Source organism: Aspergillus versicolor, assembly GCF_001890125.1.
Source record: "Aspergillus versicolor CBS 583.65 unplaced genomic scaffold ASPVEscaffold_11, whole genome shotgun sequence".
Lineage (NCBI taxonomy): Eukaryota > Fungi > Ascomycota > Eurotiomycetes > Eurotiales > Aspergillaceae > Aspergillus > Aspergillus versicolor.
The window spans coordinates 429,762-454,550 of NW_024467534.1; the positions used below are offsets into that span (position 1 = coordinate 429,762).

The 24,789-nt window shown below is 52.3% G+C and overlaps 10 protein-coding genes across 10 annotated transcripts; 5 read left to right on the top strand and 5 right to left on the bottom strand.

Annotated features, from left to right (window-relative positions):
* The first annotated feature begins 180 nt into the window (after positions 1-180).
* On the top strand, positions 181-1,349 carry ASPVEDRAFT_45968 (bZIP transcription factor). Its single transcript, XM_040813436.1, has one exon. It carries the CDS (start codon positions 237-239, stop codon positions 1,314-1,316), a length of 1,080 nt encoding a protein of 359 aa, XP_040672383.1. The 5' UTR covers positions 181-236; the 3' UTR covers positions 1,317-1,349.
* A 396-nt stretch (positions 1,350-1,745) lies between these two features.
* Positions 1,746-3,465, top strand: ASPVEDRAFT_32911 (cytochrome P450; the record flags this gene model as incomplete). Its single annotated transcript, XM_040810663.1, has 5 exons — positions 1,746-1,961; positions 2,015-2,231; positions 2,281-2,349; positions 2,389-2,988; positions 3,041-3,465. 5 exons carry the CDS (start codon positions 1,746-1,748, stop codon positions 3,463-3,465), a joined length of 1,527 nt encoding a protein of 508 aa, XP_040672384.1.
* A 2,547-nt stretch (positions 3,466-6,012) lies between these two features.
* On the bottom strand, positions 6,013-7,890 carry ASPVEDRAFT_330506 (uncharacterized protein). The gene is made up of 4 exons (XM_040810681.1): positions 6,696-7,890; positions 6,576-6,647; positions 6,270-6,524; positions 6,013-6,220 (listed from the first exon to the last, which is right to left on the bottom strand). Exons 1-3 carry the CDS (start codon positions 7,654-7,656, stop codon positions 6,325-6,327), a joined length of 1,233 nt encoding a protein of 410 aa, XP_040672385.1. The 5' UTR covers positions 7,657-7,890; the 3' UTR covers positions 6,013-6,220; positions 6,270-6,324.
* A 1,675-nt stretch (positions 7,891-9,565) lies between these two features.
* Positions 9,566-11,802, bottom strand: ASPVEDRAFT_45971 (ferric reductase family protein). The gene has a single exon (XM_040813437.1). It carries the CDS (start codon positions 11,682-11,684, stop codon positions 9,600-9,602), a length of 2,085 nt encoding a protein of 694 aa, XP_040672386.1. The 5' UTR covers positions 11,685-11,802; the 3' UTR covers positions 9,566-9,599.
* A 124-nt stretch (positions 11,803-11,926) lies between these two features.
* On the top strand, positions 11,927-12,560 carry ASPVEDRAFT_200665 (copper transporter family protein; the record flags this gene model as incomplete). Its single annotated transcript, XM_040809324.1, has 2 exons — positions 11,927-12,007; positions 12,069-12,560. The coding sequence occupies 2 exons, from the start codon at positions 11,927-11,929 to the stop codon at positions 12,558-12,560; spliced, it is 573 nt and encodes a 190-aa protein (XP_040672387.1).
* Positions 12,561-12,654: 94 nt separating this feature from the next.
* On the bottom strand, positions 12,655-14,204 carry ASPVEDRAFT_330552 (uncharacterized protein). The gene is made up of 3 exons (XM_040810682.1): positions 13,510-14,204; positions 13,269-13,440; positions 12,655-13,208 (listed from the first exon to the last, which is right to left on the bottom strand). The coding sequence occupies exons 1-3, from the start codon at positions 13,961-13,963 to the stop codon at positions 12,749-12,751; spliced, it is 1,086 nt and encodes a 361-aa protein (XP_040672388.1). The 5' UTR covers positions 13,964-14,204; the 3' UTR covers positions 12,655-12,748.
* Positions 14,205-14,445: 241 nt separating this feature from the next.
* ASPVEDRAFT_56208 (uncharacterized protein) lies at positions 14,446-16,564 on the bottom strand (the record flags this gene model as incomplete). Its single annotated transcript, XM_040815175.1, has 4 exons — positions 14,446-15,223; positions 15,278-16,102; positions 16,148-16,311; positions 16,367-16,564. The coding sequence occupies 4 exons, from the start codon at positions 16,562-16,564 to the stop codon at positions 14,446-14,448; spliced, it is 1,965 nt and encodes a 654-aa protein (XP_040672389.1).
* A 1,380-nt stretch (positions 16,565-17,944) lies between these two features.
* On the bottom strand, positions 17,945-20,042 carry ASPVEDRAFT_45977 (sugar porter family MFS transporter). Its single transcript, XM_040813438.1, has 4 exons — positions 19,733-20,042; positions 19,411-19,686; positions 19,332-19,364; positions 17,945-19,287 (listed from the first exon to the last, which is right to left on the bottom strand). Exons 1-4 carry the CDS (start codon positions 19,969-19,971, stop codon positions 18,237-18,239), a joined length of 1,599 nt encoding a protein of 532 aa, XP_040672390.1. The 5' UTR covers positions 19,972-20,042; the 3' UTR covers positions 17,945-18,236.
* A 329-nt stretch (positions 20,043-20,371) lies between these two features.
* On the top strand, positions 20,372-22,462 carry ASPVEDRAFT_875787 (Zn(II)2Cys6 transcription factor; the record flags this gene model as incomplete). The annotated part of the gene is made up of 8 exons (XM_040818094.1): positions 20,372-20,419; positions 20,465-20,493; positions 20,539-20,613; positions 20,660-20,769; positions 20,822-21,413; positions 21,456-21,617; positions 21,659-22,201; positions 22,249-22,462. The coding sequence occupies 8 exons, from the start codon at positions 20,372-20,374 to the stop codon at positions 22,460-22,462; spliced, it is 1,773 nt and encodes a 590-aa protein (XP_040672391.1).
* A 175-nt stretch (positions 22,463-22,637) lies between these two features.
* Positions 22,638-24,656, top strand: ASPVEDRAFT_56211 (glycoside hydrolase family 2 protein; the record flags this gene model as incomplete). The annotated part of the gene is made up of 3 exons (XM_040815176.1): positions 22,638-24,022; positions 24,070-24,477; positions 24,524-24,656. The coding sequence occupies 3 exons, from the start codon at positions 22,638-22,640 to the stop codon at positions 24,654-24,656; spliced, it is 1,926 nt and encodes a 641-aa protein (XP_040672392.1).
* Positions 24,657-24,789: the final 133 nt, after the last annotated feature.

A 24,789-nucleotide genomic window follows, 5' to 3' on the forward strand; every position in this document is an offset into this window, starting at 1 on the left:
GTGAATCTGATAGGAAGAGAGACCTTTGCTGTTGGTGCCGGGCTCCGGTTCTCATACTTCCGGTCTCGGTTTATTCGGATCCAGACTATCACTTCCTGGCGAGGTTAGCGTCCGTTCTATCCGTCTTTGTTCTTTTGCCTTTTGCAGTCTGGAGGCCTCCCACTTCCACCCCGCGTCTTTCGCTTAGAGGCGGTCTCCATGACTCCCGAAGGATTTATGCTTCATCCTTCGCCAAAATGGTAACTGGGGACCAGCTTTCCTCGACCGAGAAGAAGCGTCTTCGCGATAGAAGAGGCCAGAAAAGGCTTCGAGAGAAACGTGAAAGCCATATCCAAGCGCTGGAGCGACAAGTGGCCACCTGCAAGCAGCATCATGGCGCCGACAGAACGGGCAATCTTATTTCTGTAGTAAACCAGCTGTACAGGGAGAATGAAGCCCTTCGGGCGCGACATGAGCGCTTGCGTGCAGTTCTCATGGATGATCCATCAAGCCATCCACTGAGTATCGGAAATGTTGAGCCTGCTACGTTGTCTATATCCCTCCCACCAACCCAACAATCAAGCGAACCAGAAAGACATTCAGACCAAATTGCGGACTTGGCCACGAGCCCATCTCAACCTGAGGCGCATTCAAGTGATACTGATTCTGGAGATCAACTCTCCCCGGAGGCATGGTACTTGGTACCCATGAGCACAACCCAGGCAAACCAAATAGCATTCCCAGGAAACTCTATGTGGCTGGAATATCCCGATCTCATATCCGCATGCCCTACAAACCCATCACCCCTCGATCTTCTCCACGGAACTCGTCGCAACTTCCTCGCCGACCAGATTCACCGTAGCCTTCGGCAGCGTGCGATCCGAGACGCCGAATGCCTAGCAATCGGGTGGCAGCTATACCACTTCAGCAAATGGCTCGTCATGCCGGATCCAACGACATTCGCCCGGATATCGCAATACCTACGCCCTATCAGACCTCAGCTCCAGGTTGACCACCCCCGCGCGATAGACCTGGTGTTCTGGCCGCAGGTGCGCGCCAATCTGCTGAAGAACTGGACCAGCTACGACTTTGTGGATGTGATGGGGTATATGAGCTGCTGCACGAAGCTGCGGTGGCCGTGGGGGAAGCCCATTCTAGAGCGTGATGAGGACGATGAGTTGCAGATGCGTGGAGACTATTTCGAGACGTTCACCAGGGAGAGTGCGTGGGGATTGACGTCGGAGTTTATAGAACGGTATCCGGAGCTTTTAGAAGGCATGGATGTCGAGAGCATCCGGTTCCGGCTGGGTCCGCCGAATAGTACTGAGCAGGTTTAATCGTTTCATATAGAATAGTGGAATCATTGTAACGGTGTGTTGCCTTGCTTGCTTGAGCTTTGATCTGCGTTGGAGAATCTCGACCTTGCTAAAATTGTAGTGAATCAGCCATTCAAGAATAGCCATTTACCACTCGCTTGTGCGATTATTCATTGCCTCCATTGACTTGGCAGTGATCACCAGATTTAACTTGGCTGATTGGGTATATGGCCCACATTGATTCATCGGTCCACTCCGTATCTCGTACACTAAAGCTCTTGTAGGATCGACAAGCTTCAACACTTGGAAAGGGTAAATGCGTATTCCGCGTATTTCGTATTCTCGGGTGCACAAATCACTGTGCTTGCATTATGGAGGGACACCTCCTATAAAGCTCCTCCCTTTCGCATGCTGCTATTCCTTGCACGGGGAGTATCATCTACATCAATCATGGTATCCGCCATACTCTCATCCCTGTCCGGCTTGGACACGGTCGAAATCCTCGCCGTGCTCCTGCTGCCGGTAGTGCTATACATCGTCGCCGCACCCAAAGGGCAACAGCTGCCGCTGATCAATGGGAGAAAAGCGTTTGAGTTCTCCGACAGTGCCAGCAAGAAACGGTATTTGAGCGATGCCCCGCAGATGATCAAAGATGGACTGCGCAAGGTACATAACCACCATCACTTTGTTCCAAGATTCCCTCCGCCTAACCACCACAGGCTGATGTCTTCCGCCTCATCTCTGATAATGGACCAACTATTGTGCTTGCGCCGAAATACGCTAAAGAAATCCGAAGTCATCCTGCGCTGGACTTTAACGGCCCTATCGCGAGGGACTTCCACGCCCATATCCGCGGCTTTGAGCCGTTCAAAACAGGGACGCGAAGTGACGAGCTAGTCCAAACGGCCGTTCGGACGAAGCTTACGCAGTCACTGGGTAAGTGGAACATCTAATGAAGCCGGGCTTGGCTTATTGTTCTTCATAGGAGGTATTACAGCGCCTCTTTCCGCGGAGGCGTCCATCGCATTCGAGAAGGAATGGACAGACAACAATGGTGAGTTACCCACTGGAGCTCACTGAAAGTACAGGGTAGTAACGTCTGCAGAATGGCACGACATGGTCCTGAAGTCAAGCATCCTTAAAATCGTCGCACAGCTGTCATCCAGGGTTTTCCTCGGCGACCAAATCTGCCGTAACCCAGAGTGGCTTCGCATCACCGTTAGCTATACCGTCGACGCCTTTCTCGCTGCACAGGATCTGAGACAATGGCCTGAGTTGATACGCCCCCTGGTAGCCCGCTTCCTACCTTCCTGCCGCAAGGTTCGACGCGAACTCGATGAAGCAAGAGATATTATAAAGCCGGTGTTGGAAGAGCGACGAGAGGCGAAGGATTCTGAAACTACGGAACGCTTCAACGATGCCATGCAGTGGATGGATGATGTTGCAAAGGGTCGTCCGTATGACCCTGCTGTCGCGCAAATGTCGTTCTCCCTCGCTGCGATCCATACGACTTCTGATATGTTGACGCAAGCCATCTATGATCTGTGCGGTAAAGAGGACCTCGTTCAAGCCCTCCGCGACGAACTCATTGCAGTCGTCAGTGAAGATGGATGGAAAAAGCAGACTTTATATAAATTGAAACTCATGGACAGTGTCCTGAAAGAAAGCCAACGGCTGAAGCCCATTGCTATTGGTAAGTCATCGTCTCTTTCCCACTTATCAGAGCTAACCTGGGAATACTACAGCTTCCATGAGACGACTCGTCACACAAGACATCACGCTCTCCGACGGAACATTCCTGCCCAAGGGAACAACCACCCTCGTATCCGGCGACAGAATGCAAGACCCAAGCGTGTATCCCGACCCCGAGACCTTCGACCCCTATCGATTCCTGAAACTACGCGAAACCCCCGGCCAGGAAACATCTGCCCAGCTGGTATCTCCCTCGCCCGAACATCTCGGATTCGGATACGGCAACCATGCCTGTCCAGGCCGTTTCTTTGCGGCGAATGAGGTGAAGATCGCTCTTGCACATATCCTGCTGAAGTATGACTTCCAAGTGGCGCCTGGGGCTGCTAAGCCGAGTGTGAGACGGTCTGGGCTGGGTGCTAATGCCGATTACATGGCGAAGATTGCCATCAGACGGCGCAAGGAGGAGATCGCGCTGTGAGCATTTACTTTGCTTTGCATCTGTCAATAACACCTCGAACAAAAACAATGCTATGATTTACGGGTTTCAAACAAATCAGTTATGAATGGATATTATATTTATAAGTAATGAGACGCCACGCCGCTGGACCAAAAACCATGCACAGCCCATGCTCAGGCAGAGATCGGCAATGATCATCTTAGGCTGATAGAACAGTTCCGGATATCGCTTCTCAATCAGTACATTCCCCCACCATCATCACTGAGTGCGGCATAATATGCGCCCCTTTCGCGCAATATCGCAACGACCCCCTCGTGACGGACTCCCATAGCGTATGATAGAGGGGTTTTTGCACCATGGCCAACACCGTCCATCTTAGCACCCCGGTCAAGCAGTAGCTCTACCAAGTTGGTGTTTCCCTGTCTAGCAGCGTAACATAATGGCGTTGCATCTTCCGGATCCCTGGCCTCTATGTCCGCACCCTTGACGAGGAGCAGATTCACCACTTCTTGATGCCCCCCGTCCACGGCCCATAATAACGGTGTTAGACCATTTCGAATCGTGGTTTCCAGGTTAGCACCACGATCAAGTAATAGGGCTACTATTGATGCATGTCCACTCTGTGCGGCGTATGACAACGGCGTACGCCCTTGTCTGTCGCAATACTCTACATCGGCACCGCTATCAAGGAGTAGCTTTGTCACTGCCTCGTGCCCATTTCCTGCTGCCAACGAAAGAGCTGTTCGACTAGATGTATCCGGCCAGTCCACTATGAATCCTTGTTGAATCAGAAGGTTAACAACAGCAAGATGCCCCGAGCTTGCGGACTCGTGAATCGGCCACCGCAAAGAGCCTTCGTACCCAATCTCTGGAAAGCCCCCCAACAAAAGATCTGCTCCTCTGTCTATGAGAATGGCAACCACCTCCACATGCCCACTTCCGGCTGCCAGGAACAGTGGCGTGCGGGATGACCTCGATCCCGCATTCACGATTGTCGCGTCTCTTTCCAGGAGCAGTCGACAGATTTCAGCATGCCCTCCGTTGGCGGCATAATGTAGAGCCGTGTATCCCTGCACATCTGGAAGGTTGACCGTGCAGATGTCGAGGAGCATCTGCGTGATTCTCACATGCCCGAGTTTACATGCAACATGGAGCGCGGGGAGAGATTCCCCGACCAGCGGAAGATCACAGACCCGCTGCAAGGACTTCCCGGCGACCATTGCAAGTATGAGCAGGGGTTCATGTTTCTCTTTCACTGCCCAGCCGAATAGCCCATGTAAACGCGAGTGAGCTGACCGGTCACCAGAAGCCCAAGGGTGGAAGTCCCAGGTATCACTAAAGCTAGTCGCAAGAGCGCCAAACCTGGTCCAAGAAGGGGACTCGGGTGTTATATTCTTTGTATGTGACGGCCAGTGATTCGCAGCATAATTGAAAAACCTGTATCGTGTCAGATTAGGCGGCGACGGGGGGCGCACCACATTGAGTGATATGGGAATCTTTCGGCTCCGAGGCCAAAGTCGCGACAGAAAGCGGCCGGTGCTAGAATGCCCAAACAGGGCTTGCTGTGCTAAGGAAGCAGGGGATGGTACAGGAAGTGCTACCTGTTCCATTGACCTCTTGATGAGTTGAAGATTGAAATCTGAGAACGACAGATATGTAATGCATAATTCTCCGCATTCGAGATCGCCTTTCTCTGTCGTTGGGTAACCCAAGTCACGATTCCATTGATTCTTTTTCGCAAGATGCATCTGCAAATAGTCCTTCACAGAGGAGTGTGCGAATCTCACACAGTCATCAGTATGATCCACAATGACAAGGTTTGCGCAGCAAGCAACCAACACATCTCGCTGTGGCATTCCCTCTTCATTCCACTCAGTATCATTCAGACCAAATGAGACGGCCTCTCTCAACTCGTCAATGTGGAGCGGGCGGATTGCAAAGCTAACCCACTTCAGCACCCTGGGGGCAAAGCTGTGGCGCAGAGTTATCCTGTCGATACACCGACTGTATACCTCTTCCAGTCCTTTCGGTAGTTGCGCCAGTGCTGTGCGAATTTCAGCATCTGTATGGCACGTATCCCAAAGGATTTCCAGTTGGAGGTACACCCACAAAAACCTAAAGAAGGTCAGTTTGCGATTGGCATTTTACGTAGCCGAGGTAGGGTACATACATATCGGATGACTCGGCGAGCAGTGTCTCCTTGACTTGCCCCAATAGTTCGGCGTTATCGGTAAGTCTTCTGTGCAAGCTCTTATCTGCAATGCTTGTCTCGATATATAACTCGATGTCTCGCATGACATTAGCATATGTCGAAATATGATGAATCCCAGGTATGAACGTGGCGATATTTATGTATCCAGGAACCTGGTCCCGACTGAATAGTAGAAGGTGTCGTCTATTTGAGCTTCTAGACTTTCTGAATACCGAGTGGAAAAGCCCCAACAAGGATTTGCTACATTGTTGGTCCACAGCATCTAGTCCGTCAATAATATAGATGGAGTCTGCCACGAGGTCAGACAACAAAGCAAAGATGTGCGTTAGGTCACTCCAGTCTGGTTGAATCCGCTCAGGGCCAAAGAATTTACGGATTTCTGTAAAAATGGGTTCCGGAAGCTGTATGTCGTTTAGATGCAAGAATCCGCACAGTTGTTTTATGAGGCTGGACAGAATATATGTGTCAGCCAATGTTCCAGGACGCTCACTCTCGCAGTAGAAGAAGGCAGTCGGTGATCGATCCTCAGCACTGCGATACAGCGCAGCCTCTATGGCAGTAGTCCTTCTGGGTGTTAGCTGACGAACAGGGCAGGCTATCGGAAGGAACTAACGCTATCATTGTCTTGCCGGAGCCAACTGGGAAGGTCCCACAGTCAGCACGGTGTTTTACACCTTGCCAGAGCACTTACTCTTTCCTGAGCACCATAAACTGGATATGGTTCTGTCTGTAAACCAGGCCTTGAAATTTGGATGATCAAGAAACCATTGCGTGGTGCCAACGAGGCGTTTTTGCAGAAGCCTTCTGTGGACATTTTTCTCATCATAGTCCGAAATCCGCGGCAGCAAATCTGCAAGGCCTCCAATATCTATAACAATCAGCCTACGCTTCCTCCTATGAGACTTTGCGGAGAACTCACCCCTTCCACGCGATATCATATCCGTGGTGGCTCGCTCACGCCCATAAGGTGCACTTCCACGATATCGCGATACTGATAACTGTTACACATGCTGCCAGTAGTAGATCGCATCTAACTTACCTGCTGGCGGTGTATCCACCATATGGACTGCGTGGATCACAGAAAGAAGCTCTTTTGCAAACGCAGCGGCCGTTGCTGCCGCATACTCCTGCCACTGCTTGTTCTTATGCGAGTCCGAATAGTCGCAAATTCCGCGAACCACCAGGCATTGAAAATCGTCCATTACACCCGCGGCCTCCATTTCGAAGCAAAGGATGCCGAGCTCTCGGGCCAACTTGTCTCTTGTGGGAGCATGCTTTATTACTTGATTGCCAGATGCAATGAGCCCGTAGTGGACAACAGGGTCGGAATTCAGTCGATCAGGTCGAATCACTTGCCTTGCCGTGTCACAGTCATCGCACGTATCACTCTCGGCATCGTGGTCATATTCCGAATCAAACAGGAAATCCTGGCCTTTACCCTGGTATGTGAACTTCTCCCCCATTCCGGGGTTTCTCTCCACCATCTCTGCTAACAGAGCAGGTATTTTGCTAGGTGCTTGTTTATGTGCTGCCTCCAGCCGTGCCAGTGCAGTGAGTAGCACTGATCGAGGTTTGTTCAGTAGTCCAGTACGCACAGAGCGACCACGGCTCATCGTCTTGCCATAATCGTACTGCACCACCCCTCCAAATTCCCTTGTCGGCTTGCTTACCACCACATCGCCGAGTCGAATATCGGCCTTGTCAGTGGGGGCTCCTCCTCCAATACCGACGAGTAGAAAGAACCGGATCGACCTGAACGTTGCTTGCAGTTGTATGGCACATGTCGATGCCGACGTCGTGCCATAAACCCCGGATCGGCAGCACGCAATCACAACGTTATGGCTGTACACCCTACCCAAGATGTAGGTGTTATCATCTTCTGTCGCAGTTGGTAGGTCAGAGTGCTTCTCGTCCAGCATGGCTTCTGCGCCAGCCATCTCGCAGGGCAAGGCACAAAGCCAAGCCACTGTATAGTCCTGATGGAGACAATTCGTCGCCATGGTGTCCACCTACGTACGCATCAAGTGCTGGTAGGTTAACGCGTGTAATAACTTAGCAATAAGATCAAGTTTCCGTTGAGAATCCCCTTGCGACTTGTAATTAAGGGGCCCGATCACCCTCAGCCTCAGCCTTGCAGCTCGCTTAAACTGTGTGGTGCCACGTCAGAGCTGTAATGGCCAATAATGATCAAAACGCGGGGCATTCACTTGGGTCGTTTTCTAGTTCTACTGTCGACCTTTGGTGGTGTTTATAACCTTGAATATTTTGTTGGTTGTTGCTCGTGTGTAAATATATATAATGTTCCGAGGCGTCGTGAATAGTTCAACGAACAGGTCATTTCCCTCCTCGCCGCAATGTATTGTATAAAACATGCAAAAAGGCAAATTTAGATTTACCCGTACACCACCATCATATACTACTCAGGAACCTACAATTGGAAAAAGTCATAATAGACAGTACACAGTCGTAAATATGCTGACGCTCGATACGTGCAGGACGTGGAATTGACCAGGAATGAGGTGGAAATTCTAAATGGACCCGTAAATCGGTTAATAACCATATCTGATTGGCCATCAGTTACACACACTTGCAGCCGCCTAATGCAACACCTTCCAGCTCTTGATATTGTTGGCGTCTACCAGGAGAGAAATGCTATCATACTATAGACGTATCCCAGTCTCGAGTAGCAGCTGCACAACTCCCACATGTCCTTCCTGACTGGCAGGCCACAATACGTTCTGGCCCTCGCAATCCCTCAATCCCAAATCCACCAGGCCCGTCCGAAGCAACAACCGCACCACAGCCTCATGCCCACCTTCCGCAGCACGATACAATGGTGTCCGTCGCTCAAAGTTCATTGCATTCACATCCACCCGACCAGTCTCAAGCAATAGCTTCACCACCCCCGCGTGGCCCTCCCATGCAGCCATAGTCAATGGAGTGAATCCGTAGTAGGTTCTAACATCCACGTCCACCCCAGCATCAATCAACAACTTCACCACCTTCTCATGGCCAGCATCTGCAGCATGAGTGATTGGCGTGTATCCCAGTTCATCCTTCGACTCCGGATCCACGCGCCCAGTCTCAAGTAGGAATTTAATCACTCCTTCATGCCCCGCCGATGCCGCGTTCGCAAATGGCGTCAAACCCAGATGGTCCTTAGCCTCTAGATCTACCCGGCCAGTATCAAGCAGCATCTGAACTACAGCCAGATGCCCGGACTCCGCAGCCAGGATTAGAGGTGTGGACATAAAGCTGTCCCTCGCCTCGACATCGACATCCGGCCCAGTCGCAAGCAACAGTTCAAGTACAGCGCAATGTCCAAACTCCGCGGCCCGCGAGAACGCCGTTGCCCTCGTTTCAAACCTACGTGATTCTGTGCTCTCCAGCGTATCGGTGGCGTCTAGGCTTGCGCCTGCTTGGATGGCCTTTCGGACTGTTGCGACGTTCCCATGACGAGCTGCCCAGAGGAGTGCCGAGGAGTTGGAATTCTGCGAGTTTCGCTGGTATAAGTATGGATTTAGGATACTGTAGATGCGGGAGTTGGCTAGACAGAGTGCGTTGATATCTCTCTCTGCCTGTAGGAATGTCGCTAACAACAGCAGTAATTCCGTTGGCAAATGCAGCAGAGACATTCCCGACTTGCACCAAAATGAAGGTGGATTAAATGGTATCTCGGCAGACAGACTTGCAAGTGGGTTGATGATCCTTAGCGGCCTATAATGGCTTGGTAAGCGAATACGAGGGATCTACTATTGCATGAATTCATACGAGATTACTCTGCGGTTTATCCAAGCTTCAGCACATCAATGTAGACATCAACTTGCTGCCTCCGAAACGTACTACATCAACCCCTCAGTAGAAAGAAGCTTTAATAGTTTAAGATGTTTTCAATTCTTCATATATACAGGGTATTTCATACAACGGAATCATCAAGCCCAGCTCAATACTCCAACCGATCATCATGCACAAGCTGCACATCAAACCTCTCCTCGCCCTTCCACACCGCACCAGGCTGATTACACTGCGCAACAGCACTGCGCAGATCCTTCACCATAGACAACGGCCCACTGGCAATAACCCGGGTCGGACCACTAACAGTGCGATCCACAAACTCAGCAAGCTGTGTCCCGAGCGGAGGATGCTGCGTGTTCCCGCTTGACAGCGACGCCGCAGAGGACGGTTCATGGATGGCGAATGTATCTTGTTTTGTGATCCGGGGTGGAGAGGAGGATCTTGATGAGGATTGCTCGATGATAACCTCTTTTGACTCTTTGACTTCTGATGTTGTCAAGGCTGAGGTTGTATTTCCGGTAGCCTCTTTATCATGCGTCCCGCGCGTAACAAAGATTCTAATCCGGAAATTCGCCATGGACGCTGCAGCCTCTTTAAGCGTATTCAGCTCCGGCTCGATCCATTTCAGATCGTCCCTGCGGCGAACCACCCAGACGAACTCGAGAAGACCTCTTCGCTGGGACTTTCGGGATTGCGTTAGAGCAAGCAGGGCGGGGAGGACAAAGGTCACGCCCGTGCCGCCCGCGACACAGAAGACGTTGATATCGTCCTGGGCGTAGAAGTCACTGGAGAGGATTGATTGGCCGTAGGGGCCGGAGAGGAGGACGGAGGTATTTGGGGAGGGAGTGGATTGTGATTGTGCGAGGTGTGCGAGTTGCTTGGTGATGCCTTTGCGGCTGCGGATGATGTATGTATGTTTTTGGCCGGTTTGGCTCTGTCCGGGCAGGCTGCATGGGGTCATTGGGTGGCTTTGCCAGAGACTCAGATCCGGGAAGCAGAGGAAGAAGTGCTGGCCGATTTTCCACTCGTCGTGGTTGTGTTCGAAGTCGAGGCGGATGATGTCGCCGTCGTGGGCGCGCTGGAAGAGCGTCATTTGGGCGTTGGGGACGTGCATGCCGAAGGAGTGCGAGGTGTTGGGGGTGTTGAAGTGGTGCAGGGTGAAGGTGCGGACGAGGCGGATGCCGCGGTCGAGGAACCACACGATGAGCGAGGCGATCATCCAGCAGTATAGCTGCTGCCAGTGGCCCCAGCAGGCGCCAATGTAGACCATGGCCAGGACGTAGTGGGACTTGCGGAAGAACTCGTATCCTGTCAGGCGAATGCCCCATTTTGTGCTGCCGGCGACCATCACCGAGAGCAGGATCATGGCGACGATGCCCCAGATGACGTACGTCTGGGCAACCCATTCGTTCCAGGCGGAGGGCTGGGGCTGGTACAGCTTGCCCTCGATGATGGTCCAGCCGATCGTGTGGAGGGCAGATTGGATGTAGATGATATAGCCGGTCCAGCGGTGCAGGAACATGAAGTGGTGGTAGGGGACGCCGGTGATCATGGACAAGAGAGATTCACGGCTTGACAGAAGGACCGATAAAGGAGTCAATGCAAAGGCAAGAATGCCGATGCGGTCCGACCAGGGTCCAAGGCCGGTTCTGGTGTTATATACACCGGGCGAGCCTTCGACGGGACTGTACCACACTTTGTATGTGATTCCCACGAAGGTGAAGACAGTCAGGTATCCTACCAAGATGGCGAGGATCAGGATCTGCAGGCGGGTCGTATGCCCAAAGACAGCTGTCACGCTCTCTGGAAGAAGGTGTCGTCGACTCAACGCCTTTATTGAAGTGACCAACCGGTGCCAGCCACTCTGTCGAGGGCGAGAGCCTTCAGAGACCTGCTCCTTGGAAGCACCGGCCACTCGAGCAATAGCGAAGAGATGTCGTCCAATCACCCACAGAAGCAAGCTCCCGCAGATCACCGCCCAAAGGATAAAAGTATAGATCATCCCCAGGTCGTGCTCATGGTAGACAGCATCGAGGTATGCGCAAGCGCCTGCATCGCTGGTGCAGGGAACCTGGCGCGAGGCATAGCCCCAGTGGTACTCCAGCTCGGAGTCCTGGCTGAAGTCCTGGATGTGTCGTTTCATGGCGTTGGCGCAGCTGTTGACTGACAGACAGAAAGCAACTGACAGGAGGGGCAGGTTATATTCGCATTCAGCAGTGGACCTTCTCGGCATTCATCCATGGCATCATCAACCTGAGAACGATCATGTCCACACTTGAGCAGATTAGGGCTGATTGTGGAGGTGCCCATTGGCCAGGCCGTCCCTGCCAAGCCCGCCAAGGCCAAAATGTGCTCAAATGTGCTTGATCAATCAGTGACGACGGCAGTTCCGGCTTGATAAATGGAGATGCAGCGGCCTCAGCACGGAGCACTCTCGCTGCCAGAGACTCCTGCTATCCTGCACCGTCAATTACCATGGAACAGCCAAGTCTCCTCCCGCGCATGGCGGGCATGGACATGGGCAGCTCTGCCACCAACAACTCTTGCTCCGTCGAGGTACCACATCACCACCCTCCAATCCAACACGCGATGCATGACTAAAAGGTAATTTCAATAGATGCTCTGGAACTGGAACACAATCGACTCATGCTTCCTCGCCTCCTCTTGGCATGTCACCTCCAAGGGCATGTTCGCCGTCTCCTGCATCGGCGTCGCCCTGCTCGGCGTCTCCCTCGAATTCCTGCGCCGGGTCAGCAAAGACTACGAAGAGGGTCTGCAGCGGCAGTTCCAGCGACACGCGATGTCCCAGCTCGACGATCCCTTAGTGTGCGGCGGTACAGCGAACGTCGTCTCCTACCGCGCCAGTCCCATCCAGCAGATCATCCGGGCGGTGTTGCACGTGGCGCAGTTTGCGGTCGCGTATATCACCATGTTGATCGCGATGTATTACAACGGGTATATGATTATTTCGATTTTCATTGGCGCGTTTCTGGGCAAGTTGTTCTTTGATTGGGGGCAATATAAAGTCGTTCTGGGCCAGACGCAGGGGCCGCCACCACAGGCCAAGGCTGCTGAAGTGGAGGGCGATGCGACGAAATGCTGTGGGTGACTGCATAATAAACGGGTCTATATGTCACATAACGAGTCATGATAATATAATCGAAGCGCTGGCGCTCCTTAATTTCCTGCGCATCTGCATAAATTGCTGTTTCAGCGACAGGCACCCGTGACCCACAGTCTAGCAGACAAGCCTTGGTAGATGAAACGACATTTTTACATGATCTATATTTGAGAGGGCTACAGCCCAGCCTTTGAGCGGAACCTTTCCCCACGAAGCGACATCCAGGTTGCTGGTATCTGGGAAGCGACACGTCCTTCCCATCCATCCCCAAAGTGCTCAGTGGACACAACAAGCAATGGCGGGTGTAATTCCTTCTTATCCAGCTGCGTTGCCTCGGGGTCGATATGGACTGTAAACTGGCTGCTGAGTATGGCTTTCCGAAGTTGGCCGGCCTCGAACAGTATGTCCTTCAAAGCCGAGTCTAGCGTGGTGTTTGCGACAGCACGGTTGCCTTGGAGCAGAGTCTTTTTGATCTCCGAAAGACTCTTCGGCTCAAACCTACCAGGAGCCCAAAACTCGCGGCATAGATGCCCCCACGCCTGGTATATGGCTGGTCCGCAGACCTTGCTGTTGGGAGGAAGGCAGGCACTCCAGGCTTCCACAAACGCATACCACACTCTGTGAAACTGCTGGATCCTGCATGAGAAAGATAAAGGTTAGTGGGGGCCAGTAATGTACAAAGCGTGAAGGTCTTACAGCTTCATTGCATCCGCCTTTTGCTTTTGAACGAGAGCAGTCTCCGCTTTCGCATGGTCGCGCTGCTCTTTAGCGGCGGAGATTCTGTTGTTCGCCTGTTCCTGTGTTCTAACTATTTGATCGTTGCAGGGCGCATGGTCCCTCTCGGAATTTGCAAGTTCTGCGGTACGCGCTGTAGTGTATAGCGTTGTCAGCCGCACTCCTTAACTATACGGATGCCTCGATACGGCAGCTCTCTTACCTAGGCAGTCGTCCCAGCTGGCGTTAGGAAGCCTAATGGCTTTACCCAGCTGCAGATGAATTCGCGCATTGCTCGCCTCCAATGCTTTGTGCTCTGCCTGCAGCTTGGCGTACTTGTCCTGCAGCTCACCAAGCTGCCTTTCACTTGCATCATGGTCGGCTGTTAAACAATTATTGCTTGTCTCTAGCCTCTTCAGCCTCTCCTCCAACATTCCCATGGCCCTCTGCAGAGCCACATTATTACTCTTGAGTTCCCGCCCGTCGTTATAGAGCTCGTCCCATTTAGACGTTAGCTGTTCACATGCCTGGTCGGCACTGCGCAGATCAGCTTCCAAGTCATTGATAGTCGACACAGCAAGCCGAATAGTCCGGGCAAGGCTTGGGCTCTTGTCGTCGCCAACGAGAGATGAAAGCGTCTTCAGGTCGTCCGGGGAGATAGTAGGACGTCGGGGCATTTTGAACACCGAATTCTGCGCGGCTTGTGTTGCAATTGACGAACACCAAATCAATTGGGAAGACGAGGATAATAAATATTTCCGCTACATATCCCCGCTCCGCTCCTGGGGGCGAGCAGGAGGGGAAGAGGGTGAGATTTCCGATCGTCCATACATTGATGCATCGTCATCCCAGCAGGTGGTCACATGCCTTGGTAAGCCCCAATCAATACATGCCACACCCGAGAGCCTTGTGCGGAGATGCGCTGTCTATATTCAATGGGAACGCACCGGAGCGCCTCGTGTTGTAGATCAGTGGCAAATGAACAGTTAATGGGGTTGTTATCGGCGGATATCTACGGATTCCCGCGGTATATCAGCGGAAGTATAGGGGCGGAGCTCCCCTCTTGGGGAAACCCTCCAGTCCGCCGAGTCCCCGTTGGTGCGCAGGATAAGCCGGCTGACGGGGCTGCTTCTGATACGTGGGACAAAGGTATATCAGTTCATCGGTATAACACCCCATCCTCTGGCATGGTAACATGGCCATCCGAGAACGTGCAGTGCCCAATCTCTCCATCCCCTGGGACACCAGGCTCAGCACCCCATTGCAGAAGACGATATTCAATACCGTATAATTTGCCATTGGCATCGTCAGTCTTAGCCCGCGGATGACAAGCCGCAGAAATTGCAAGACTGCAGCTCCCGGCAACCGGCATCCCTGATTTGAAGCGCCTGCAGCCCATGAAGCAGAACGCGATTGGCATGAGTACAGCCACGCAGATTGTAATAACGATTGCGAGCGGTGAATAGCCCAGTGTCATGACGTCGTGATCAGACGCCCTCATATTCTTGTCATCATAGGCATTGGCTCGCACTAGGAAAATACTCTGGGAGATAAGCCAGTGCAGGAATGCTGAAAAGAAAATGAACGGTATTCCGTAGCGATAAGGCAGAGATAGAAAGCGCGACGACTGTTGATGGCCCCTGGGAGATGCTGACACGCGTAGTCCCTTGCTGCGGCGGGAGAAGGAGTTCCATTCGTCCGCGAGAGCCATGCTTGTCAGGATGCCGTTAGACAGGACGTAGAGGAGGGAGTATATGAGCTGAGGTATGTTTGCCATGAGGACGTTGGGAATCAGTTCCCCAGGCCAGTCGTTATTCGAGACCATTGTATTGGACTGAATGGCTCCCAGGCCAGAGCTCCAAATGTTCTCGGAGTATTTCATTTTGGTTAGCCCTAGCACTATGAAGGCAAGCGAGACGGCTAAAGACAAAATGTATCTAGCAACCAATTTTAGCTAGCTATTGTGGATTGAAGTGAGATGGGTGACGCACATTGAGAGAAAGCTAGCCCAGCGAGCCCTAGAAAGGGATGACCACCGCCTTTTTGGCTTCGCAATATATGCTTGCGGTTTATCGACAGGGACAGGTCTCCCACGTATGCCAGACAGCATCGGACGCTCGAAGAGGCAGTTTATGTCTTGCGCATCATCAGGAGACCGCAGGAAGAAAGCCACAGCATCACCGACTGTTAGCAGAGGATTATCCTCGAGTAGAAACACTACAAGACAGATCAGGATGGCCTTGGCCAGGTTGGCTATAATCACCACTATAGCAAGCGGCATGTTGTACTCGAGCTGGCACTTGTCTTGCGTTTTCTCTGCCAGACAGTAGTCCACCTTGTAACCCTCCACGACCCAGTCGTCCTGCGCGCGAATCTCAGAAAGCTTGCTGTCCGTACAATAGCTCGGTTCGTACCAATTGGCGTCGTCCTTGCATATCCAATAATACGCGACGTCAGTATACTGGATGGGACTCGGGGGGATCTGGGCAGTAAGATATTCGATGGGTACTACCGATCCGTTGAACTCCGGGCTGACGAGGATCAAATTGTTATATTTGGATATAAAGTCGGTAGCATACGCCGAGATACATTCCTCTGGCGGGAGGCGCTCCAGCGAGCCCGAAATCCGCAGGAGCCTCAGAGCGGCTTGAAGATTCAGAAACCACGGTAGTGGGGCGTCTGCACCCTTCGCCTTTCTAAGTTGTGCATCGTATGTGGTCGTGATTTCGTCGGCAGTCAAGGAAGGAAAACTCGAGTTGCTCACGAAGATATGGGGGATGTTGACTGAAAGGGAGGAGTAGACCGTGGAGTTGTAACTGCTTCATCAGCGTGCGATCACCACATGGCTAGATGCAACATACAACAGGTGCAGAGGCACAGACGACAGAGCAAGACAAAGCCAGAGGAGCATGCGCAGTCTCGGGATCTGCCACAGATTGCGTACGCTGGGGACGCCAATATCAAGCCATTTGCTTCGCGCATGGGCCCTATCCACGTCCTTCCTGGTCGGTGCAGCCAGACATTGCTGCAGAAGTCGTCTCAACACCATGCTGAACAATAAAGAGAACACGGAGTCATACCATGGCAAAGTTACTAGTAGCCAGCAAAAGCGTGCTGAGAAAGTTGATTAGGAAATGTATTCCGGTGCTGAGCTGCTTGATACGGTCGCAATTGTCCACACGCAGAATACCCTGTCCATGCTCGGAATGGCGAAGACTCGCCCACAGGACCATGACCAGGTTGAGCACCAGGACTGTGGCCGACGTCATCGAGCCCATATATAGCATGCGCTTCCACTTTTCCACCCTGCCTGCGCGAGATTCCCTGGGCTGCGGTACCTTCTCGACATCATCCCCCAGGCTACCGTGGCGTTGCGGGGCAGTGAGCGACAGGACGAGGGACTTTGGATTCCCCATGATTGCGAGTGGATTGAGTGCGTGCTCGGCCCATCCAGCGAAGTCAGCGCACGGCGTGAGAAACTGACATGGGCGGTGCCTGAGTTTAAACCAACAGCCCTGCATGCACACAGCCTCCTCGAAAGGGTCTCATTCCGTCTGAGCCTCTGCGCTGATCTGCATCTTGACAGGCTGAGAAAACACTGGGCCAATGAGGCAGGCAATCACAGTTTTGGGGGCTAACTTGGCGCTGCTGTTAGGGACAGATCAACGCTGATGGACAAGGTTGTTGTGCTGAACACGAGCAGGCCTGGAAAAGCACCAGTGACGGTCCAGCAATAAATACAGTCTGGAGAAGGAATTCCATCCCAAGCAATTCATGACACCAGCTAAGCCAGTGATCCGTTCTTCATGCAAAATCAACGGCGTGGCGATCGCCACTCCTGCATTTAGCCCATACATAAGCGTGCTGTCCTGCCATCGAGCTTCCTAGCCAGGCAGCAATGTACAGCCCGGTATGTACACCGTATAATCATGTTTAAATTGAACCCCCGTATCCATAATCCCCTTATGAACCGATCATACCATCAGCGCCACCACTGCAAAGATCTACATGCATAGACAATCCCCCACAGCTGAGCGCTCGGAGTACTTTATGCGCTGTATTTTTATGCAGAGAATCTCAATCGCATTTCGACCGGTATGGACACCATTCGCGTTAACATATGGGGATATTCTGGAAAAGTTTCCTCATGCTTGAGCTTATCTGATGCTGCGAATAGGGAATCGCTAGCAACGTTGGAAATGAGACCCTTCTTCCTGTTAACGATGTCATCACATGATGGATCTATATTCCTCGCCAATCGATGAGCTCTCACGGGAGGCTGCAATATATATGGGTATAATATAAATGGTCAAGACTGGCGATAACGAAGAAGCCTCCAATCACTGCCCGCCACGATACGAGGGCTGAGTCCCAAGAGTCAGGAGCTCAACGAGCGGGGTCGTTATCAATCGTGCTGACATCCAGATTGTATAAATACCAGATATTCCCCGCTTCTTGCGCTTTCACATTGCTGGACGAACGTCGCATCCTGAGCCTTCCAAGATATCACCCCTTCACCATCGCACTAACAGTGAGTCAGCAGATACCTAAAGCCCACCGCGGAAAACTAACCTGATCAGCAATGTGCTACCTATCGGTGAAAAAGTGCGTCATCAACACCTGCACCAACAGCATCAGCGAGGCCGTTTCGTGCCGGCAGCAGTCCACCCGGTCCTGCCCGGTCTACAACAAGAGAAGAGACCAGTGGCCAGAACTTGACAGCGGGACGAGTACCTCGAGGTGTATAAGCTGTCAGGCTCCGCTGACGAGCGAGGAATTACAAAGGGCTAGGGTTTAAGCATAGGAGTGGGTGTATTATACGGTCGGATTTGTATGTAGCCAGCAAAGCAAGTGTTCTTTAATATATAATATTCAAAGCAGTTCATAAATGTAAATCCATTACCGATATGTAATTAAATACAACACCGCATCACTGCAGCTACCATGGTACTATACCTGTATCTCCTTAGTCTCAGCATTCTCAACATGCATCGTCTTCAGAACCGTCGTCTCATCACGCTTAATCAGACTGCGCTTGACAGGGTTCGGGTCAGAAAAGACCTCCTCCAGCTCCTCGAGCGTGCGGTCCTTCGTCTCAGGGAAGAAGAACCACATGATGACAATCTCAATCAGGTCCCAGAATACAAAGACCAGATAGAAGTAGTACTTGATGTTTTCAAATGCCGGACCCGAGCTGTACTGGATCACGGCACCGCTGATCGAGGACGCAAGGTTACCAACTGCAGTGCCTTTGGCGCGGGTTGTTGTTGTCAGGGATTCAGCGATGTACATGGATTGCAGCGGTGTCCAGCCAAAGGAGAAAATAATCCCGAATAAGTAGATGAACGCGATAGTGGTGTTCGCGGCGGCTGTATTCGAAGGATCATCCGTGGCCAGCTTTGATGTGCCCGTCATAATGGCAAAGGCGATAGAGCAGAACAACAGAGAGTATATGAGTAGTGGACGACGTCCGATTGTATCGGTCATCCTTGCACCCGTTATAGCACCGATAAATGACAAAGGTGGGTATATACCGTTGAGCAGCAGCTTGCGGCTTTCCGTAACTATTCCCACATTCTCAAGCATCACAGGCAGATAGTACGAGGTGACCGAGTTACCAGAGATCTGTCCAAAGCAGGCCATACCGAGCACGCAGATAAGTCTGCGACGGGCGGAGTGTCCTGTATAGAGCTCACGGTAGTCCCACCACTTCTTGTCGGAGGCGTCAGTGGCGATGCTTTGCTGCATTTCTTTGAGTTGCAGCACGACGATGGGATGCTCTGGGTCCTTGTCTCCATGGTATTTTGCGAGAACTTTGGCGGCGTCTTCACTGCGGTCCTGTGCCATCAGCCAGCGCGGTGACTCTGGAATGAACCAGACCCCGAGGACAACGAAGGCCGATGAAATGAGTTGGCACCAGATGGGAATGCGAAACGAGTCTGGGTTGTCGAGTTTGGCGCACCCGTACACGACCCAGCTGGCAAGAATAGACCCAATATACCTATAACGTCAGCGTAATTTCACATAGGTGTTAGATGTGCCTACCATGTCGTGTTATACAAACCAGTAATTGTGCCTCTATAAATATGTTAGCGGGTATACGTTATATAGAGGGGGTATATACCTCCACGCTGGATGAGCCATCTCACTGACATAACACGGCGCAGAAACGCAGCAGAAGCTCACACCAAATCCCAAGATGAATCGACCTGCAAGGAACATGCCCCTATTGACAGACGGCGCTTGGATGCAGGTTCCTATAACGATGATCAAGGCGCCAATGAACATGCCCATGCGACGCCCCCAGTAGTCGTTGACCGGCCCAGTAAAAAAGACAGCGGGGATGGAGCCGATATTGTAGATGGCAAAGACGATGCCAGTGCTCGAACCAGAGGTTTTCCTAGTCGCGTTAGAGATGGAGGAGCGGTGGACATTTGGTTGCGTACATGTTGAAAAAGGCCAGATATGAGTCCATCCCATTCAGTCCTCCCATCAATGAGCCATCGTACCCATTGAGACAGCCGCATAGATATGGGATAATAAGACACAGGTAAAGTCGAAACATTGACAGCGTAAAGGGGCTGTATTTCATGTTCAGAGCATCGTGAGCAACCCTGACTTCCTCCACCTCCCCCGCGGTCTCTTCCCTCTCCCCATGTTCGGATGTCTTCTTTTCCTCAACCATGATGGTATGCTAGTTGGATCTGGAGTGAATCTGGCAGTCTCTGACCAGCACGCGGACTTCTTATATTTCTGCATTATGCCGACACACGAAGCCACCCAATAACGGCAAAAGAGATATCCAATGAGCAGCAGGCACGGGATAAAAAGAAGCCCCTTGCTCGTCGCTAGCCAGGATTAGGCAATTTCCCCACGGGGCTGCGGTTCTTGATCCAGCTAGAGCCGTCAAAGCGTCTCGGGGATGTCGGTACCGAAGCGAGTCAATCGAACGAAATCCCCCGCTTTAATGGACGAACAGTGCTGCACGCGATTGGTTAGTTATATTAGTGTGTTGCCTCAGCACCTCAGTGTGGTCCAACTCACATCGACCACGCGATCGTTCACTTGTGAGCATTGCTGGAATAATGGATGGAGATCTGGATTCCAGGAAGCGAAAGAGGACTTCTCACGCGGTAATTGTCTTGAATCTGAAACTGCAATAGAGACTAACTAGCCAGTGCGACGCGTGCCGCCATCGCAAAGTCCGGTATGCAGTTGATTCCTCCCGAGAGCCCCGAGTTAACATCTCTAGATGCGATGGCCGTCAGCCATGTGCAACCTGTTCGGCAACAGGCGAAGACTGTCTCTACGGCGCTGAAGCAATACCGTTAGTCCAGGTCCAAGCCTATTCCCGACTTGACTGACGAACGCAGCAAGAGCAAGTCCGATCTGATCCTCGATGTGGTTCTCCGCTCAGAGAATCTGCTGCGTGAGATGTCTGCCCATATGGTAAGACTCCCTGTCCATAATCGCAGCCCTAACTGTATCATAGCAGACTGCTCTGGCCCCAACCACCCCCGTAGACCCCCGAATAGCTTCGTCCCCCCTTGCATTCTTCTCCCCTCCGACAGTGGATTCCCATCGTCCTGGCACATCCCCTGACCAGATCTCCAATGCGACACTCTCGCAATTCCATTCGTCAACGACCGAGTCGATCCTGGCCTGGCCGCATTTCAAAGACTTCCACCCGCTGCGCCAGAACTATCAGGGCTCTGTGTTTTTCCTGGAAAGCCAGCGCTCCCCGCTCAAGCATCGGTCCACTGCAACCTTGCCATATGTAGGTAAATCAGAGATTGATGTCATTCTTCGAAGCTTTGAGCAGAATGTCAACTTCTGGTACCCAACCTTATCCCGGAACAGGAGTACCGAGGTGGAGATCCAGATCCTGTCAAACAGTCTAGATGAGGACATCGCCTCTTGTCTGGCCTTGCTCGTTATGGCCCTTGGCTGCGCTAGCGAATTGATACGCTCTCTTGGCTCAGATACAATGGCGAGTGCTGAAGAGCTGGAGCAGCGACATCGATGGCAGCTTATGAGCGGCTTATACTTTGACCTTTCCTTCAGGAAGATTCATCTTGCCCAGGCGGAGTGCACTACAGAGGCCGTACAATGCCTCTTCTTCACAGCGTAAGTACTCCCCTTGCCTGCCATAACAAGCTGACTTTGTAGCCTATTCTTCGCCTTCCTGCAACGGCCTATACAAGCGTGGTCTTTCATCAGCGCTGCCGCAGTCAAATGCCGCTTACTACTCTCATATCCCACCTCCGACGCTAAACCACAACATCTCGAGTGCCTCCGTCGCATATTCTGGTCCTGTTATATTTTAGAAAGGTTAGTTGCATTCAATCTAGGCTGCCTCTCTAACCGGCTAGTGACTACCTCGCCGAACTCGCCGCGCTGCCTCAAACGGGAATCGCCGATATCGAATCGTCCATCCCACTACCAGGAGAATATCACACTCACACCAATCCGACAACAGAAGAACAATCCTCTCTTTACTTCCTCGCCTGCATATCCATGCGCCGCCTTCTCAACCGAGTCCACGACCTTCTCTACGCACGGAACAACGGCGTCGCCTCAGATATATACCAATTCCCGTCCGTCGTCGCAGAGCTCGACCACCAGCTAGAGAAATGGAAAGACCTCCTTCCGCCGCCTTTCCAATTCACCCAGGACTGTGAACCAGCAAAGTCCACCGAAGCTGGCTTCCTGCGCCAGCGGTACCTAACTTGTAAAAGCGTGATATACCGACCGTACCTCACCTGGGCACTCTCACTTACAACGCGAGGTGAAACAGTATCTCCAGCCGTATATGAAGGATGTAAAACGTGTATCCAGGCTTGCTGTCTGCATGCTCAGAACCTGCATGGGTTTCCGCAGACCATCATGGTTGATACGTGGATTTGTTCCCTTTCGTATGCCTACCGCCTTCCCATTCACTCACCTTTGCTGATTGGTATAGGATGGCGTCTGTCATGCTTATTGCCCTGGCGACTGCAAGAGAGAGCTCCCTACAAAGTTGTCTTCCAGAAAATATGACAGAGATAGGACCTCATCTCGGAAAGTACCTGACGCAGTGGATGCGGGTGCCGGGACATGGGGTGTCACCGAGTGTGATGCAGAGTATCCGACTAATTGAAGATGCAAGTGAATCACTGCGTGATATTCTTGCATAATATAGTGTATGTCGTGAATATAGTGTTCTATAAATATAGTTACTTCATCAAGTATGGATCGGAGTGTACGTCATCCGCGGGGTATCTGTATCTCCCCCTCATAAGAACAACAACAACAGCAACTACCTTCCACTGCAAGTCAATCATTAACCTGAATGAACAATTATCTCTGACAATGTCCCAAACATACCCCCGCCCCGACTTCCTCCGCAAATCCCTAACCTGGACCTCCCTCAACGGCCCCTGGTCCTTCACCTTCGACGACACCAACACCGGCCTCTCCCAGAACTGGCCCTCCACAGGCCTTCCATCCCAATCCACCAAAATAACCGTCCCCTACGCCTTCCAAACCCCCGCCTCAGGAATAAACCTCCAAGAAGCCCACGAAGTCATCTGGTACGAGCGACGCATCAAAGACATCCGCACCGAGCGCGACCGCGCAGCACGGAACCGCCTCCTCCTCCGCTTCGGGGCAGTCGACTACGAGTCTGAAGTCTGGGTGGATGGGGTTACTGTCACGAAGCACAGGGGCGGATATGTACCCTTTGATGTAGATATTTCGGATTCGATATCTGCGCCCGGTGGTGAGGCTCGCGTGACGCTGCGTGTTCGCGACTCGCCGACGGATCTTACCCAGCCCCGTGGGAAGCAGTACTGGGGGCCTGTGCCGGAGAGTATCTTCTATACGCCGACGAGTGGGATCTGGCAGAATGTTTGGCTTGAGGTTGTCCCTAGTGTGAGGATTGGGGATAGCAGTGCGGGGACGGTGTTGAGGGGGGATGATGTCGAGAGTGGGAAGCTTAGGGGGCAGATTGCGATTTCTGGAGTGCCAGCTAGTGGTGGATCTACTGTTTCTGTCACCACTTCGTTGTCTGGGACTGTTGTTGGGAAGACAAAGGTCGATATTCCGGTTAACCAGGGATCAGGGGCCTTTGAGGTGGATGTGCGTGTTGCTGAGGGTGCAGTCCCGAAAGAAGGGATTTTTTCTGGTGACGGGGTGTGGCATAATGGCGTCGCACTGTGGGCGCCTGATCATCCGGTCCTATATGATGTCGTTCTGCAACTGGCTGGTCCAGATGGAACTGTACTTGACGAGGTGCAGACCACTGCTGGTATGCGAAGCGTGACGTGGGAGAATGGGGATGGGACATTCCGACTAAACGGCAAGCCGTACTTCCAGATGCTCTGTCTGGACCAGGGATACTGGCCCGAGACGGGCCTTACGCCTCCCTCAGCAGAGGCATTGAAGGAGGACATTATCCTCGCGAAGAACATGGGCCTGAACGGGTGTAGAAAGCACCAGAAGGTCGAAGACCCGGCGTTCCTTTACTACGCGGACCGACTTGGGTACCTCGTATGGGGTGAGATCGCGAATGCGTATGAATTCAGTGCAGAATACGTCGACAGGTTCAACGACGAGTGGGCGCAGGTCGTCCAGCGCGATCGAAACCATCCATGTATTGTTGTCTGGACCCCAGTGAACGAGAGCTGGGCATACAAGAACCTGAAGGACAACGCGCAGGAACGGAGCCATATTCGGTCGCTCTACAAGACCACAAAGTAAGTCATCCACCGTATTCTGACCAAGCAGGTGTTAATAACGACAGATCCCTCGATCCCTCGCGCCCTATCAACGACAACTGCGGCTGGGAACACGTCCAGACAGACCTGACAACATACCACGACTACAGCGACTCCGCAGAACTCGCAAACATCTGCTCCAAGATGGAAGGCGGCATCCTGGCTCGCAAGCTGAACGGCGAGATGTTCCTGGATCCAATCACCCAAGGATCCAGCGTCATCGATCCCGGCTCGAAACACAAGCCCGGCGCCCCGGTGATCTGCTCGGAAATGGGCGGCGTCAATATCGCTCCGGCAAAGGGGGCTCAGGCGTCCGACCGGGATTGGGGATACACGACTGCAGCTGATCCGAATGATCTGCTTGCGCGGTTGGAGAAGTTGTTCATGGCTGTGGTGGAGGGTGGGCATTCGTGCGGATTTGTTTACACCCAGCTGTAAGCTCTACACTCCCCCGAGTATATATCCTACTAACAGTTTCAGCTCCGATATTGAACAGGAAGTCAACGGGCTTTACTCGTATGACCGGAGGGAGAAGGTTCCTGCGGCCAGAGTCAAGGCGCTCATGGATGCTGCTGCGCAGTATTACTACAAGAATGTTGCGCCTGCATCTTAAGCTGAAAATGCAATTAGCCTGTATTAAACGCTGGTAGTAGAGTTCAATTTATACTACTTCTCCATGATAAATATTGAAGCTAGACCCTCCGGCATTCGGTGCCTACCAGCAACATGCTATATATTTGACCCTT

What these genes read in the sequence shown, in the direction of transcription:
- ASPVEDRAFT_45971 (XM_040813437.1), bottom strand. Translation starts at nt 11,684, where the DNA reads ATGCCGAGAAGGTCCACTGCTGAATGCGAATATAACCTGCCCCTCCTG.
- ASPVEDRAFT_45968 (XM_040813436.1), top strand. Translation starts at nt 237, where the DNA reads ATGGTAACTGGGGACCAGCTTTCCTCGACCGAGAAGAAGCGTCTTCGC.
- ASPVEDRAFT_330552 (XM_040810682.1), bottom strand. Translation starts at nt 13,963, where the DNA reads ATGCCCCGACGTCCTACTATCTCCCCGGACGACCTGAAGACGCTTTCA. An exon ending in CAGCTGGGACGACTGCCTAG is followed by an intron (nt 13,441 to 13,509) that starts GTAAGAGAGCTG and finishes TATACACTACAG; the next exon opens with CGCGTACCGCAGAACTTGCA. An exon ending in AAGGCGGATGCAATGAAGCT is followed by an intron (nt 13,209 to 13,268) that starts GTAAGACCTTCA and finishes TTTCTCATGCAG; the next exon opens with GATCCAGCAGTTTCACAGAG.
- ASPVEDRAFT_45977 (XM_040813438.1), bottom strand. Translation starts at nt 19,971, where the DNA reads ATGGTTGAGGAAAAGAAGACATCCGAACATGGGGAGAGGGAAGAGACC. An exon ending in TATCTGGCCTTTTTCAACAT is followed by an intron (nt 19,687 to 19,732) that starts GTACGCAACCAA and finishes TAACGCGACTAG; the next exon opens with GAAAACCTCTGGTTCGAGCA. An exon ending in GGTTTGTATAACACGACATG is followed by an intron (nt 19,288 to 19,331) that starts GTAGGCACATCT and finishes CTGACGTTATAG; the next exon opens with GTATATTGGGTCTATTCTTG.
- ASPVEDRAFT_330506 (XM_040810681.1), bottom strand. Translation starts at nt 7,656, where the DNA reads ATGGCGACGAATTGTCTCCATCAGGACTATACAGTGGCTTGGCTTTGT. An exon ending in GGTGGATACACCGCCAGCAG is followed by an intron (nt 6,648 to 6,695) that starts GTAAGTTAGATG and finishes AACAGTTATCAG; the next exon opens with TATCGCGATATCGTGGAAGT. An exon ending in TATGATATCGCGTGGAAGGG is followed by an intron (nt 6,525 to 6,575) that starts GTGAGTTCTCCG and finishes TGATTGTTATAG; the next exon opens with ATATTGGAGGCCTTGCAGAT.